At 36.1% G+C, this 16262-nt stretch overlaps 1 protein-coding gene across 6 annotated transcripts in view; it reads right to left on the bottom strand.

Annotated features, from left to right (window-relative positions):
- Positions 1-1575: 1575 nt before the first annotated feature.
- Positions 1576-16262, bottom strand: part of Hand (heart- and neural crest derivatives-expressed protein) — a 325738-nt gene continuing 311051 nt past the window's right edge. For 2 of the 6 annotated variants that reach the window (XR_011033766.1, XM_068302366.1), the window contains one exon: positions 2271-2543. Coding sequence is in view for 1 of the 6 variants with exons in the window: in XM_068302366.1 (XP_068158467.1) it covers positions 2445-2543 (99 nt within the window). In the remaining 5 variants the exon portion in view is untranslated. Of the gene's footprint in view, positions 1591-2270; positions 2544-16262 lie in introns of those variants that run through there. The other 4 variants (XR_011033768.1, XR_011033763.1, XR_011033770.1 and 1 more) reach the window with 4 other exon arrangements.

The following is a 16262-nucleotide window of genomic DNA, read 5'->3' as shown; positions in this document are numbered from 1 at the left end:
AACATATCTAACGAAAATCGTTTGTTGTAGTGCCGCTCTTTTCCCCAAAATAATGACAATGATGGCGTGATTTGTGGTCCCATTTGTGTTTTGATAGTGTAGTTTTTAACTTTGATTTTCCTATATAGACTTTTTCGTATTATTTTTTTGTCGTCTCCATTGCTTGCGATTTTGTATATAACGATTTTGCTCTTATCCATTGCTTGAATTTTAGACATAGTTTTGTTAAATAGATTAATGTATTGTCGGGATTATGGGCTATTTTTATTTCATCTATATTGTAACCTGTGGATTTTGATAATCTTTTTGACAATTGGGGGACACACGTGACAGACATGCAATTTTTTTTCTTTGTAATTAATATCTTCTTTTTTTTCAGGCTTTTGGTGTGTGTTGATTAATATTTTAATTACATGATCAGGAAAATCGTTATTCTCTAAAATATATGTATGTATGTATATTATCTCAATTTTTTCTTGATGGTATATTACGTCAAAAATATTTAGCATCCGATTTTTACAACCTTTAGCTGTATTTAAAGTCATTATCCTAGAAAGTCTCGAACAAAAATTAATAAGATGTCCAGAGCATATTGCTTTTTTATACCATTTAACTTTCAGTTCGTTTCCTTGTATTCTCCGTATTTCTCTAACTACATTGTGAATTTTATTTAGCTGTCAAAAATGTTTAATCTGTCAAGTGTACTGTGAATGTCATCATATCTTATTATTGCGAACAAATCGTCCACATATTTAGTTATTACTTTTGGGAATCTGCTTAGTTTTTTCACGTTATGCCCAAAAGCATCTTCATTACAATATCGGCAATGATTGATGAGGCGGGGGATGTCATCGGCATTCCTTTTAATTGAGTGTAGATATTGTTCTTATGTGTAAATTATCTGTTTTCTTGTATACAGAATTCTACTTTATCAACAAACATTATTCTTGGTAGAAACAAAAAATGTCGTGTGTTCATTTATTTTAGTCCTTTTTTTATTGTGTGAATTGCTAGGTCAATTGGGATACTAGGAAATAAACATACCATGTGGAAGGAAATTAATTTGAGTGTCTGTATCAATTTCTCTCCATTCCATTTCTCACCATTTTCTCTTATGCTATTTCGGACTTTGGACCTTTTGCAAGTAGCGCTCTGACGTCTGACGGGAAATTCAAGTTTGATTGGCTTATGAACTAACGTCTGTTTTGTTGTTATTAATAAGAATATTATTTCGTTTGTTGCTTAGTCTCTCTCGTTTTGGGTCAACTTTGCTCATTATTGTTGTAGTCAGTTTCTCTGATATTCTGTTTTCCTTTTTCATAAATGCTTTGAAACTCTCTTCGGCCAGCTGTTTTTCTAACATTGTTGTTGTATCTTGTATTTTCATATGTTGCCTTTTAAGAATTTGATGTTTATATTATATTAGATAGTTTTGTATTTTGGTGTGGAAAAAGGAAGTCTCTGTCAAGTTGTTTGGTAATGTCTGGGTGTTAGTCATTGTCACAGGTAAAAATAATAAATAAAATAAAATAAATAAATATTATGCATTTTATATTATTTCTGATGAATTTGGGAATTAAATTTAAATGTCTGCAATTATAAGAATGTTGATACTAGTTCTTTATGTATTTTATTAATTTTTTTGTGATTATTTGATGTTTGTAAAATTGATCTGTAAAATTTTTCCTATAATTTCTGCCTGATATGCACCAGTTTCATCTTTAGCTTGAGACAAAAGGAACTTCACTTGTTTTCCATTTCTTTATTATTTGTATAAATTTATTTAAAAGATTCGACTTAAAATAATTCAAGTTTTCTTGCGAATAGGTCTACCACGTGCCGTCGGTGCTACACTGTGAATAATTTGAAGCTGTAACACATTTCTTCTTGCATAACTGTTTCTAGATATTTCAAATAAATTATTGTTTTTGTTTTTGCTGTAAAAGTACAACAAACTTTTACTTTTCCAATATTAAGAGAATACAATTACCTTCGGACGCTTAAAAATTAAGGGGAAGTTGCAATATATGCCCTTACAAACTTATGAAAACGTATAAAAACGTAACTGTAAATTTTTAGATCGCGATTTGAGTTCTGCTCCAGGACCATTTCAAAAAGAATTTTTTGTGATCGATAGATATTTAATTTTAGGAAACTACATGAAAGCGCAAGTCGATAAATATCCAAGAAAGATGTTAAAATCGCGTCCAAAGTAGGAAAAGCTCTGCCCAGAACCATGTGTGCAACGGACGGTTGAAAAACGAACAAAATTTACGTATTTTAATCTTTATTTTTTTGATAATAAAACTTTACGTAGATCCAATTGACAGATTTACATTATATTCTTTAACAATATATATTGCACATACTTATTAAAAATTAAACTAAAAGGACATTCAAAAGTTTTATTTTACAATGACTATCCTTATTATTAACACCGTTATTCAATTTTTTAAGTTAGTTTCCTGTTGGCCGGGCATTAGCTCCGAAGCCCAAACATCTTGCGGCCAACCAGTGCGGCTTTTAGTTGATATCCGATAGTTCTAGAAAAAAAAGTGAATTATAAGATTATATGGCTGACAAATCAAAACTTATTACAAACGTATAGACATTTAATGTGTTTATCTTATCTTTTCAAGACACAGAGCCTAACATGTTTGGGATATTTCTTCTTTGTGTAGTATGTATACAAACGGCCCTAATCACTTTGCGAATTTGGGTGTCCTTCCAGTTCAGTAGAATATTTCACTTGCTGTGTACCTATTTCACATTTTAAGCCCGCTTTTATATCATGCACCCATACGGTGAAATGATATGTTAAAATCGCTAAAATGTATGTCACAGGCAAAAGGAAACTTTTTGTTTTAGCGGAGTTTGACGATACTATGTTCAAGTGGCCCCTACGACCCCAGGACAAAGACTGTTACGCGCGAGCCCAGGCAGATAGCTGCCCACCCGACCGACCCAGGGGTGAAGCCTTAAAACGCACGGCACGAATCGCGTGGACAAGTAAACAATAGAAAAATATCAAAGAAGCTAACATCCCTTTATACCCTTGCAGTCGTTGGGAATAATTTTTTTACATGTTCAAAATTTGTTTACTGCAACTCGATTCATCAATACACAAATAAAACATTATTACTCTTTTTACTAAAATTGTTTCTTCTTCTTCTCTTATTCCCTAAGCAAAGCACGGGTCGCATAGACGTAAAGTTTATGTAATGTCCTCTGTTTATGACGAATGAAGTAGTAGGCAGCAGACAGCACTGACGGAAGAGCTCTGTTCTCTCTCTCTCTCTCTCTCTCTCTCTCTTTTTGTTCTATTTATCCGATCTGATTCAAATTTTGGGATCATAGATTTTATCCAATATTATTACATATATAAATTTCATAGCGATACTCAAATTTCTTCAGCTATGTTTCTTCTAAAACTATATGACATAGTGATACGATCCTTATGATTTTCATAGTTACCTGGGTTATCAGTAGCTCAAATACCAAGTTTTATTCCAATAGCTCTTAAAATGGCTGAGTAAAAGACAGACGGACATGGCTATCGACTCAGCTTCTCATGCTGATCCAGAATTTATATACTTTATGGGATCGGAAACGTCTCCTGTGCGCTACAAACATACCCTCAGCAAGGGTATAAAAAGAGACAACAAACAATAATATTGTAACGTGCGGTTGGTTTACGGTCTGCCGTCCGATCGTCGCTTCCTTAGGGACAGAAGCTGGTAGGCCAAATAGTAAATCGTTAGGCAGCCTAAGTTCTCTTCCAAAAGTTATCATTGCGGGCGAATAACCGGAGCTTTCATGAACCGCTGACCTGTAGGCCAATAACGCCATGCGCAGCAGCTCATCCCAATCATGGTAGATACAAACTTTGCCAAGTAATCTAGCAACGTGCGATTAAAGCGTTCCACCATGCCGTCTGACTGTGGATGCAGCGTCGTAGTACGTGTCTTTTCAACAGTCATCAGCCGCATACAGGCTTGGAAGACCCCCGCTTCGAAGTCCTTGATTAGAGTGTAAGACGAACGGAACGCCCACAAGAAGACTTCTTGTATCAATGCTCGAGCTAGAGATTCGGCTGTCTGGTCCGGTATGGCTGCACATTCCGGCCACTTGGTGAAATAATCCATAACGGACCTAGATTGTCAATCGCTAGACGATCGAAAGGGGCTCCCATCAGGCTTGGTTGTAGGTGACTGACGGTTCTTCGGGGTGGTCCTTTGCGTTCATTGCAGACGGTGTAGCGTGCGCACCAGAGGGTTATATCGGCACTTTGGCCGATCTAGTAAAATCGTTTCTTCGCTTTGGCTAAAGTCTTCAAATCGTCCACGCCTCGAACGGCAGCGGGGCATAAGGGCTACAGGTATGTTCTCTGAGTTTTTTTTGGTAATCACTCCTATTTCATCAACGGCTAATTGGTCGTAGAGATGCCACAAGGCTCTAATTTCCGGGCTCTCGCCCCACAATGCAGTTTTACGCGGTTATTTGGTCTTGTTCATCCAATCGCGCACCTTACCGAGGGCCTTATCGGCCTCTTGCTCCTTACGAAGGTCAGGGAACGGGACTTGGGTAAACAGCACGGCCACTCCATGTTTTCGTTCGACTCTTTCGCATGTGGGACAGTCGCTACAAGGTCGGCGAGAGAGGCTGTCGGCTTAATCATGTTGTTTACCACTCTATGCTGAATCCACATGTCGTACTGTTGCAGACGTTCTATCCAACGTGCCATCTGCCCTTCCGGTTCTTTGAAGTTCTACAACCACTTTAAAGATGGATGGTCAGTCCGTACGAGAAACGGACGGCCATACAAATAATGATGGAAGTGTTTTGTGACACGGACTACGGCGAGGAGCTCTCGACGTGATACACAATAGGTTTGTTTCACTGGCTTGAAACACGTCGGAGTTTCTCGGTCAGCTGGCGGAGTGGTCGAGCGATACTAGCGAAGTTGAGGATTTTTGCGGTAGTAAGAGCAAAGCCCCAAAATCGATCGCACTTCCTTGGTTTTTTAAAATGTAGGCCAGCTCATCACTTTATCAATCTTGTTGGGGCACGCCTGTTGCCCATCACGGCTCACGATGTGGCCAAGATAACTAACTTGTTTGAGAGTAAACAATCACGTCACCAAGATAGACTAGCGCGAACTTCCACATCACCCCAGATAGAAGATTGTTCATCACACGTTCGCTCCATCTTTCTTCTTGACTAGCACCACCTGCGACGACAACGGACTGACGGACGGGCGAATTATGCCTCCGTTCTCCATGTCAGCAACCAGTTGCTGAACCTCAATTTTTCGCGCAAGAGGTATTCTTAGGTCCATCTCTTTAATAGAACGTGCTGGCCCAGTATCGATGTGGTGAGAGGCTAAGTTGGTTTGACCAGTCTCGTCATCGTTTCGGGAAGAAATGGGCTGATAACTATTAAAGAGTTTCTTTAGAATTTGTTGTTTTGTAGGCGGCAGGTGTAGTATATTCATACCAAAAGTCATTTAGTACAAAAAGCTCAACATGTAACACTTTATTGCAAGTATAAACAATTAATTATATATGCAAAAATTTTATAATTGTGCACTTGAATATGTTTATATGCTCTATAAGCAAGTTGATGCACGAAAGTGCAACTTGCGAACTACTAACTTTTTTGATAGACTATTACTAACAATGGGGTTGGAGAATTAAAAAAAAAAAAATTTAATAATAAATGAAATGTTTACTTGAATTGAATCAGTACAAATAAAAATTTTAGTATCCAAGAATCCATAATATTTTATCTTCATATTCAGAAAAAAAATAAGATTAAAACTTGAAAAACGGATGAAAAAGAAAATTGAAATAAACAAAAGGTTTTAACCTATCCTTCTGAGCTTTTATTCCATATTTTTTTCTCTCGTATTCTTTATAATCAAATCATTCAATTAGAATCATCTTATATAGGGGGGTCATTGAAAAAAAATTATTAATTACAAAAATACACAAACAAAAAGAAGAGAATTTTTTTTTCTAATAAAATTTAAAAAAAGTCCCGTTGAAGGATCATCATCAATAAAAAACAGTAAAAAAAAAAATTTTATTTTCAAAAAAAAATTTACACGTATGTTCGATAATATCGTAGCATAAGCAAATTTGATGATAAATCTTTTATACCCACAATGGTGTTAATCGAAACGAAATCAGTGGACTCCACTGCGAATGTAATAAAAAAAATCGAATCATCAAATGCTGATATGAGATTAACGAACATATTGCTATTGATAATTGTCATAATATTGTGCCTATATGTATTATATAAAGCTTACCTATTACACAATAAATGTGTAACTAAAAGAGAAATTTCCCAGTTCAAGGATCCACTAGGGTACAGATAATGCTGTTTTTCAAACGCAGCAGGCACACTGCGTTTCTACCTAACGGACGAACCACAGCAATAAAAAAAAGCAAAAAAAAAAGGAAGCCAATTTTTTTTTTCTTTAAGAACTAAATACATTCACAATTAGTTAAATAGGCTTAGCCAGTAAGTGTAGAACATGGATGAAATAGAAACGCAAAAACTGCAAAAATATTTACCTTTCCTGGATTTTCTGATACACTCAGGTAAAACAAATTACAAATACAAAGAAATAAGATATTGGATAGCCAACAACTATAAATTTAAAAACATTATTGGAGATCTTATTAAAAAATCCATAAAGGTAGCTTATAGTAGATTGTTAGCTAAGACTCCTTTAAGAAAAGAAGTGCCTGTATGCGTCCACGAACTTTTCACGGACTCAGTCGCATTGATAGACATAGCAGAATTAAGTTTAGAAACAATAGATTTAACAGACTCAGATGTAGAAATAAAAAATCTAGAAAAGTAAAACACAATAAAAACATATATGTATGTAAATAACACAAAATAAAAAAAAAAAAATTTCGCAGAGCATGATCAAAAGTTAAATATTACTTAATAAATAATCATTAAGAATCTGTATAGAAGAATTAATTCTCAAACTCCGTGAAATTAAGGAATCTTTTAGCAAATCTTATAAATGCATAAGTCAAAAAAGAAAAATCCAAAATGATACTTTGAAAAAACATGCAAAAATTCTGGTTGATTCTTTTAATGAAGCAAGACAACTAGTGCTTGATAATAAGGAAAAAATAGATAAAACGAACTGATCGAGAATATCAAAATTATTGACCAAACTTAATAACAATCAAAACAAAGTATTAATTGGATATATTTATACCAACAATCCTGAATACAAGACATAGATTTAGTGGATGATGAAGACTCTGAATTAGATGACGGTACAGATATAAAAGAAGGTGATCTAAACGATCTAACCATCTCTGCAACATTAACATTGTCGAAAGAAGATAATGAAATCGATCAGGAGGAAGAGCTGTACTCAAATTTAAGCATCATTGAAACAAAAATACATTTGATGGCTGACGTAATTGGCCCAAAAGGGCCTATATTAAAGACATTTTGTATGCCATTCCAGAATTTAATGGACAAAAATTACACCTTCAAAGATTTATAACAGCTATGAGGTTGGTAAACTTAACAAAAATACATGCGAAAAAATAGCTGTTGAAGTCATAAAGTCAAAAATTGTTGGCTCAACGCTATATAAAGTCAAAAATTTAACCACAATTGATTCAATAATAAAGAAATTGCAAGAAACTATAGTCGGTGAAACATCCGATGTAGTTAAAGCAAAACTGTCAAAGGTAACCCAAAAGGGTAAAACAGCAGATAAATTTACCTTGGAAATTGACAATTTACGAAAGCTCTTGGAAGCTTCGTATATTGACGAGGGTCTATCAGCGGATCATGCTGATATATTCAGCACTAAAAAAGCCATCAACACAATGGTTAAAAATTGTGAGCACGGCAGACTAAAAACTATCCTTGAGGCTGGAAACTTCAAAACAATGAATGAAGCCGGCACAAAGTACTTACAATGTAGTACCGAAAAGACTGGAAATCCAAACTCAGTGTTGTTCGCCCAGAGAGGCAGACGAAGTGGTCGCGGTTATTATAACAATTATAATAACAATCGCAATAACGGCCAGAATAATACCTATAACTACAACAACAGTTATAGAGGTAATAACAGAGGCGATATCAGAAACATCAATAGAGGAAATAATCGCCAAGATGGTGGTTACAAGTCTAACATTAGGATAGCACAAGAAACTACTTCGGGAAACTCCCAGACACCTCCAGATACTCAGTGTTAAATAACAAAATATATACGGTTAACTTGAGTCTCAATAATTTCTTATCATTCAAAAACGTTGCAACAAATAAAAATTTAACATTTCTGATTGATACAGGTGCAGATATTTCAATTATAAAAGAAAATACTGATGTCTTTCACGACATCCATACAAATAAAATCATAGATATTCGAGGCATAGGAGAAGGGATAATAAAATCCAAAGGATTAGCCTCAATTGAACTACAAACAGACAAATACATTATTCCATATAAATTTCATATACTTCATGAAGATTTCGCAATCCCCTGCGATGGAATAATAGGACTAGATTTCATGAAAAGATTTAATTGCCAATTAGATTACAATAGTTCCGAGGATTGGTTAATAATTAGACCACCAAATCTAACGTATCCTATCTATGTTCCAATAACATTTAGTTCTGGTACTAACTCAACACTTCTACCAGCAAGATCTCAAGTGATACGTAAAATAGAGTTGTCTTCAGCAGAAGAAAACATTTTAATTCCCAATCAGGAAATTAAACCGGATGTTTATGTCGCAAACACGATTGCAACAGCCCAAAATGCCTTTGTCCGATTCCTAAATACAGCAGATACATGCCAAATGGAAAATCTGAATCACTTTCGAGCTACGTGGTGGTTCAAAACCCAAAAGAAAATAGAAAAGAGTCAGTAATTAATAAATTAAAGAACAATTTTCCACCATTGTTTAAAAAACAACTTGACGAAATATGCACCCAGTGTTTGATCTGCCCAGTTGCATTTGGTACAAAACTCCAATGCTCAATAGCATGTGGAGTGGATTAAGGAAAAATAAGTCTTCTCCTCCTCGAATTCCAGAAAGAAGTCATTTTTATATTTCGTTTTCATGAGTTAGAAGCTCTTCATGAGCCATATATCAAAAGCTTTTAGAACATGTTAATGTAAATATAGTGGTAGAAATTCCAATAATCTTAAACAAATAATATAAGAAATTTTAATATATACAAATCTAAGTTAACGATGACGTTTCCTTCAACACCCAGTATATCGATGTGTTCGGACTTGAAACCGAACCAATCACTACAAATAACTACACTACAATGTTTTATAGGCAACACTTGAGATTTAAGTATGATGAACCAGTATACGTAAAAAATTATCGAAGTCCGCATAGCCAAATCGAAGAAATCAAGCATCCAGTTGGAAAGTTAATTGAATAAAATATTGTTAAGCCGTCTGTTTCAACCTACAATAGCCCACTCTTATTAGACCCAAAGAAATCATTTCCGGGCTCTAAAGAGAAAAAATGGCGATTAGAAATTGATTATTGCCAAATCAATAAAACAATTGCTGTCACATAAATTTCCACTCCCAAGAATTGACGATATTCTTGATCAATTGGGTCGAGCTAAATATTTTTCGTGCCTTAATTTAATGTCAGGTTTCCACCTCATTGAACTTGAGGAAAACTCAAGAAATATTATGTCTTTTTCAACAACCAATGGTTCATATCGCTTCACGTGATTACCATTTGTTTTAAAATAGCGCCTAATTCATTTCAGAGAATGATGACAATAGCATTCTCAGGCTTTGAGCCTTCGAAAGCTTTTCTTTATATGGATGATTTAATCGTTATTGGTTGTTCTGAACAACATATGATTAAAAATTTAACAGATGGACAACAGACTGTGATAAAGCATCCCAGTATCTTCAAAAGAATCTTGTTAAACCAAATTTATCAAGGATGCAAGAAAAACTCAAAACTGTATTGGAGTCCAACTCCCAGTTGCATATGCACCACGAGGATTCACTAAAAATGAAAGCACTCTCGTCTTTACACTCGGCTCTCCTGATAATCGTCTCTCCTAATAATCGTCTTCTGACTCAGAAGACAGCAAATCGTCGCTCTCAGCCACATATCGCCATAGTCTTATATAGTCCGCGCTCGTAGTTGTGATCATTGGCCCTTCACCATTGGTCGCTGTCTTTACATCATACCGTCCGTTGCTAAAAAGCTTTAATTACTTCATAGGGTCCCAAAAACTGACTTGCCAATTTACGGCCCGCTACAAACTGCGTGCTCTTTATAGCTACCATATCGTTAACTTAATAAAAAGCTCCGCCTTTTCTGTTCTTATCATAATTCCGGTTGTAAGTCGCCTGCGCCTTCTTTATATTAATCTTAGCCTAGATCTACTTGTTCCTCCTGTAATATATCCAGCCAACGGTCCTCTATTTGGTTACGCATTCTCGTTCCAAACAGGACTTCAAAAGGTTACATTTTCGTTGATGAATGCATCGTTGCCTTCTGTACTTTCGAAACTCCCTTATACCATTTCGTGGGTTCATCTGCTGATATTTTTCCGATAATAGACAGGATACAACGGTTAACTCGTTCGAATTGGCCATTGCCCCTTCCTACTCCTGTGGTTGACAGTACATGCTCTAAATCACTTAAAAGCGTTTGATGTGAAGGCCACCCTTCTGTCACTTATGATCCTCTCTTGAAATCTAAAAATGTCTGTCCATTCTTTGAGCCTTTTAATTACTTCTTCTTGGCCTGTGGACTTCATTGGAAACAACCATACAAATTTCGAAAAACCATCTACCATTGCCAAAATGAATCTAAATGATCCAAATGTAAAGTATGCAGCGGTGTGTCTCCTTTGGTTATACAATGCAAATATCCTTCTTTTTTACCTAGCTGTTTATTATGAACTATACATTTTATGCAGTTTGCAATCAATTTGATACTTAAATTTCCAAATTCGGTATCCAGTACTGTTGTTGGATAGCTTGCATTGTCTTGCGCGTCGAAAAATGTCCAACCTCGTGCGATCGTTGTATCATCTCACGCTCCATTAGCTTTGGGACTAGCAATAGCACATTACCTTTAACTTCTTTGAATAGCAAACCACCTTTCACGTTGAAGTTCTTATATGGGTGCTGCTTTAGTACCTCTATAATTGGGAAAATATGATCATCGGTCTGCTGTGCCTTCTTTAAACGCGCTGTTATTTCATCTTTTACTACTAAGCACGACTGCGGGTAACGGCTTAAACAGTCCACGTGCTGCATCTTAACTGCTAATCGGTGCTCCACGTCCTAATTGAAATCTTGGAAATACAATATCCATTGTGCAACTTCCTTTGGGATGTCCAGCTTTGTCGTAGCTTGCTTAAATGCAATGCAGTCTGTCACCAATTTCACTGGAATCCTTAGCAAATAATGTCGAATTTTTTTTAACGCCATATATGCTGCCTCGAATTCAAGAATGTTGCTATGCCTTTTCGAATCTGCTTCAGATGCTTTCTTACTCCCAAAATAGATCGGATGCAAATTGTTTTCAAATAGCTGAAGTAGTACCTCTCCAAAACCGTATTTTTTGCTGCTCGGTTGGTGCCTCGCGAGAATATAGGTGTAACATTGGTTTACTTATTATCGCCGTCTTCAATTGCAACGCCTGAAGCATGCTTGGACCCATAATAAACTTGACATCTTTTTTCAGCAACTTGGTAAGGGGTCGTGCTATCTGCGCATACTGAGGAATAAACTTTCTAAAGAATCCGGTTAAACCATGGAATGCCTGAATAGATTTGACATTTGTGGGTATTCCGAAACAACTAATCGCCATCGTCTTATCTTTACCGGGCCAAATCTTTCCATCTTCAATTTCGTGACCTAGAAAGCTAATGCGTTTTTGCAAAAAACTACATTTTCCCCATTTTATTTTCAAATCATACTTTGCTGCAGTTTCTAATACCAAATTGGTTTTGTTTAGACACTCGTTTGCTGACTTAGCATATACTACAATATCATCCATATATGTATATATATTATATTATATTCTTGTTAATCAGATCCTGAAATATGAGGTTAACGAAACGAATTAATGAGCAGGAAAATTACGAAATCCAAATGGCGCTCTATTAAACGTGTATAATCCTTCTCTAGTAACAAACTATTTAGCTTCCTGTAGTCTACACAAATCCACAAGGTATTGTCTTTTTTCTTTACAACTACAACTCTGCTAGCAACATTCGAAGTGGTTTTAGGCCGCAGAGCATTAAGCAACTTTCTTTAAAATCAATCTTACCCAAGTATTTAAGAAAGGAGTTCTTTACAATAGTGACATCTGAACCCGTATCGATCAAACCGTCAACGATTATGCCATTCAGCGATACCGACATGACCCGTTTTTGTATATTTATTTTACGAACAGCTGATAACTTTTTGGGGCAATTTGTTGAAATATGACCACATTCATTACATTTACAAAACATTTTCTATCCGCACTATTACAGTCTTTACGCTTGTGCTCACTGGAACCGCAATTAAAACAATACTCTTTCTTTTTAATGTTTTACGATTGTTTTGCCAATATTATCAAATTTTTTACACGCTCGAATACACCATATTGCTCTTTTAATTCTTTTAGCGATTTACAATTGTACATTGAGAATTTGAACTCGCTTTTAATATTAAGCCCATCAACTATGTACCACTGTACATTTTACGATCGCGTAACTGTTGATGTATGTCAACGCTACTCAAATTTGACTAGAACTCACAACAGAACATTTGTCTCAAACTCTGAGAATCACTCACTGACTCGAGATATAACTGAGCCGCACCACTCATTTTATTTCTCGCTAGCACATATGTACATCTGCTTGTCTGTGAGCTCGTAAGCTTCGGCATTCTGCTCAAAGTTCTCAAATCATTTTTCTACCGGTACGTTGTAACCGTCGAACACACAAACAACTTTTTCGAAATGCTCAGGGTTATGTTTAACTTCTGCATACTTTCTCTCATCCACTTCGATTTTATTTGTATTAGCTGTTGCAGTTTTACATATATCTAGATCTCTGGGATCACTTTTTTCTGCGTCACTAACTTCTTCCACTTCCATATTATTTTTTATCGATTCTCCTTCTTCCACTAGACCAAACGTTTCGTTCAAGGTTTTATTTTCAACGATCTTCTTTTCGTTCTTCTTTTCGTTTTTCGACTTCGCTGGTGTGCGCAATGGTGGCGACATTTCGGTTTTCGCGACTTCGTGGCGCCGACTGATCGAATGTTTATTTATTTTATTTATTTATTTATTTATTTATTTACGTCAACTAACACAGCAGTCGACGAAAAAGCTTAAGCTAAAGATAGATAGTAATTAAATGAAGAAGATAGCTTAGCTTTATACACAACAAAACATACAAAAGAGAGTAGTAAGTCAGACGTCTACTAAGGTGAATAGGAAAAAAGTTTCTGGTCCGACGTGAGGGAACACAAAAATATAGCGTATCCAGTAAATTGGTAGAAATGACTTCGCCGTTGACTAGTTTATGGAGAAAGAGAATGCCAAAAACAAGCCTACGGTTATAAAGTGAACGAAAATTAATAAGAAGAAGTCTGTCAGAATAAGAAGGTAGGCGAAGACCCGGGTCCCAATTTAGACCGCGTAGCGCAAACTTAAGGAATTGCTTCTGTACCGATTCAATACTACGCTGGTGAACATCATATTGCGGGTTCCACACTGGCGAGCAATATTCTAGAGTAGGGCGAACTAACGAAGTGTATAAAACCTTTGTTACATAGGGATTATCAAATTCTTTGGCCCAACGTTTAATGAAGCCAAGAAGGCTGCATGCTTTATTGACAATTGAAGAAATATGAGCATTGAATGAAAGTTTAGGGTCAAACATAACTCCTAAGTCTTTGAATGATGGAACACAATCTAACAGAACAGACTTAATAGAGTAATGAGCTAGGAGCGGAGACAAACGACTGAAAGTCATAAAAGAACACTTAGCGTGGCACCAATCACAGAACGCATCGAGATCTGATTGCAAGTACTCTTGTAAAGAAGGATCATTATAGGAATAACAAATCCTGGCGTCATCCGCAAAGATGAGCACGCGTGAATGAGCCAAGGCCAAAGGCAAATCATTTATAAACAATGTAAATAATAGTGGGCCTAGATGACTGCCTTGGGGTACACCCGACGTCACTCGAACAGTTTTAGATGTCAACCGTATCAAAAGCCTTACTAATGTCAGTATAAATAACATCAGTTTAACACTTTTTACGGAAGCCATGGTGTACAAGGGTAGTCAACTCTAAAAGGTTGGTAAGCTACGAACTACCTTTCATGAAGCCATGCTGACAAAGAGAAATAGTGGATCTGGATAGATGTTGAAGGGAAGACGTAATAATTTTCTCAAACAGTTTAGGTATTGCCGAAAGTTTGGCAGTGCCACGGTAGTTAGAAACATCCGATTTGCTTAAAAGCGGAATAATAAAAGACTCCTTCCAAATATCAGGAAAGCTACAAGTCTCACCCGATATAAAGAGTAACCGAGCTAAAGGCTTAGATAGGGAAATCGAATACATTTAAAGGATGCAAGTGGGTATATTATCAGGCCCGGGAACGAAGGAAGACGTCATAGATGACAAGCTGGAGATAATACAGTCTTCAGTAATACTGGGAAAAAACATACAATTTAAATGTGGGATTGAAAGGGGATAGGGTGTGGGATCCGAAACAGTAGTAGAATATGTCGACTCAAAAAATTTAGCAAACAGATCTGCAATATCTAAATCATTATTAGCAGACTGGTCGTTAAGTCTGAAGGTGGAAGGTAGTACATTAGAGCGTCTTTTGGAATTGACAAAGTTGTAAAATCTTTTGGGGTTATTATGAAATTCAGCCTTACAGCGAACGAGATAATTGTTGTAGCATTGAGTATTTAAAAGACAAAATTGAGATTTGGCTATACAATAATTTGCATAGTCAAGTCGCGAACCAGTTTTTTTAAATTTTTTAAAATATCTCGATTTAATGTTACGGAGATTAGAGAGCCTACGTGTGAACCAGACTGGCGCGCTGGAGACGGTAGAGACATTCACATAAGGAACGCATTTATCAACTAGAGAATTAAGAGCAGAGTAGAAAAACTTCACTTTACAATCTATATCACAGCACTCAAATAGAAATGACCAATCAAAAGAGAAAATAAGGCTGTTAAGAAGATTGAAATTTGTTTTACGAAAACATCTACGACGAGAATTTGAGATGTTATTAAATGAATTAGTAACGGAATTGTATGAAACAGTAACTTCAATGGTAGGGTGAAAAGGATCTTCAGGCGTCACAAGGGGCTGAATTAGAGATACAGAACTAACAGTGGGATCCGAGGCAAAAACAAGATCGAGGATTCTTTTAGAAGAGTTAAGGAAAGAATTCAACTGATATAGTGGACATTCAAGAAGGCTATCCAGAAAAACATGTTGAGATGAAGGAATTAAGAAAGATAGATTATCATCAACAAGCCAAGAAATATTAGGCAAGTTAAAATCACCTAAAACTATAAGAAAATCACGCTTTTTTAGACGACTAAAAATAGTTCGTAAAGCATCAGCATGGTGCACGTAGATCATGATATCAGAAGCTGGCGGAATACATAAACAAGAGATATATAGGCTAAAGTTAGAACATGTAACTTCGACGCAAATAAACTCAACACCTAAGGGGAGATCAATCGGCACAACACTTAAACACAGATTCGAGTTGACAGCAATGAGTACTCCAGCGCCACGACGACCAACACGATCAAGCCTATATGAAATAATGTTATAAGAAAGAATTTCATTATCCAAAACAGAGGAGTTAAGCCAAGTTTCAGAGAAAGCTAATATGTCAGCCGAAAAGGTTTGGCTATGACAGAACAGGTTAGAGAGCTTGGTAAGAAGTCCTCTTACATTTTGATAATGAATGCAAAGACTAGACGTTATTAGTTTTTTGAAGCAGAAGATAAATTAGGAAGGTGGACAGGCAACGGACGAGAGCGCTTATTGGGCGCAAACTCGTGTACAACTAGTCCCTCTGGCGAAAAATTAGGGTCAACCATAGCTGAGAAGTACTCATTTGGTACTGTAATTTTAAAAGAGGAGATTTCGCGAGGCCTAGAAAACTTAAACTTTCGAATTAAAACTTTAGCAAATATTACCAATGTAAGCTGCCACAGACAACTCAG

Source organism: Drosophila tropicalis, unplaced genomic scaffold (assembly GCF_018151085.1).
Source record: "Drosophila tropicalis isolate 14030-0801.00 unplaced genomic scaffold, ASM1815108v1 contig_979, whole genome shotgun sequence".
NCBI lineage: Eukaryota > Metazoa > Arthropoda > Insecta > Diptera > Drosophilidae > Drosophila > Drosophila tropicalis.
This window is presented reverse-complemented; position numbering and strand designations above follow the sequence as displayed.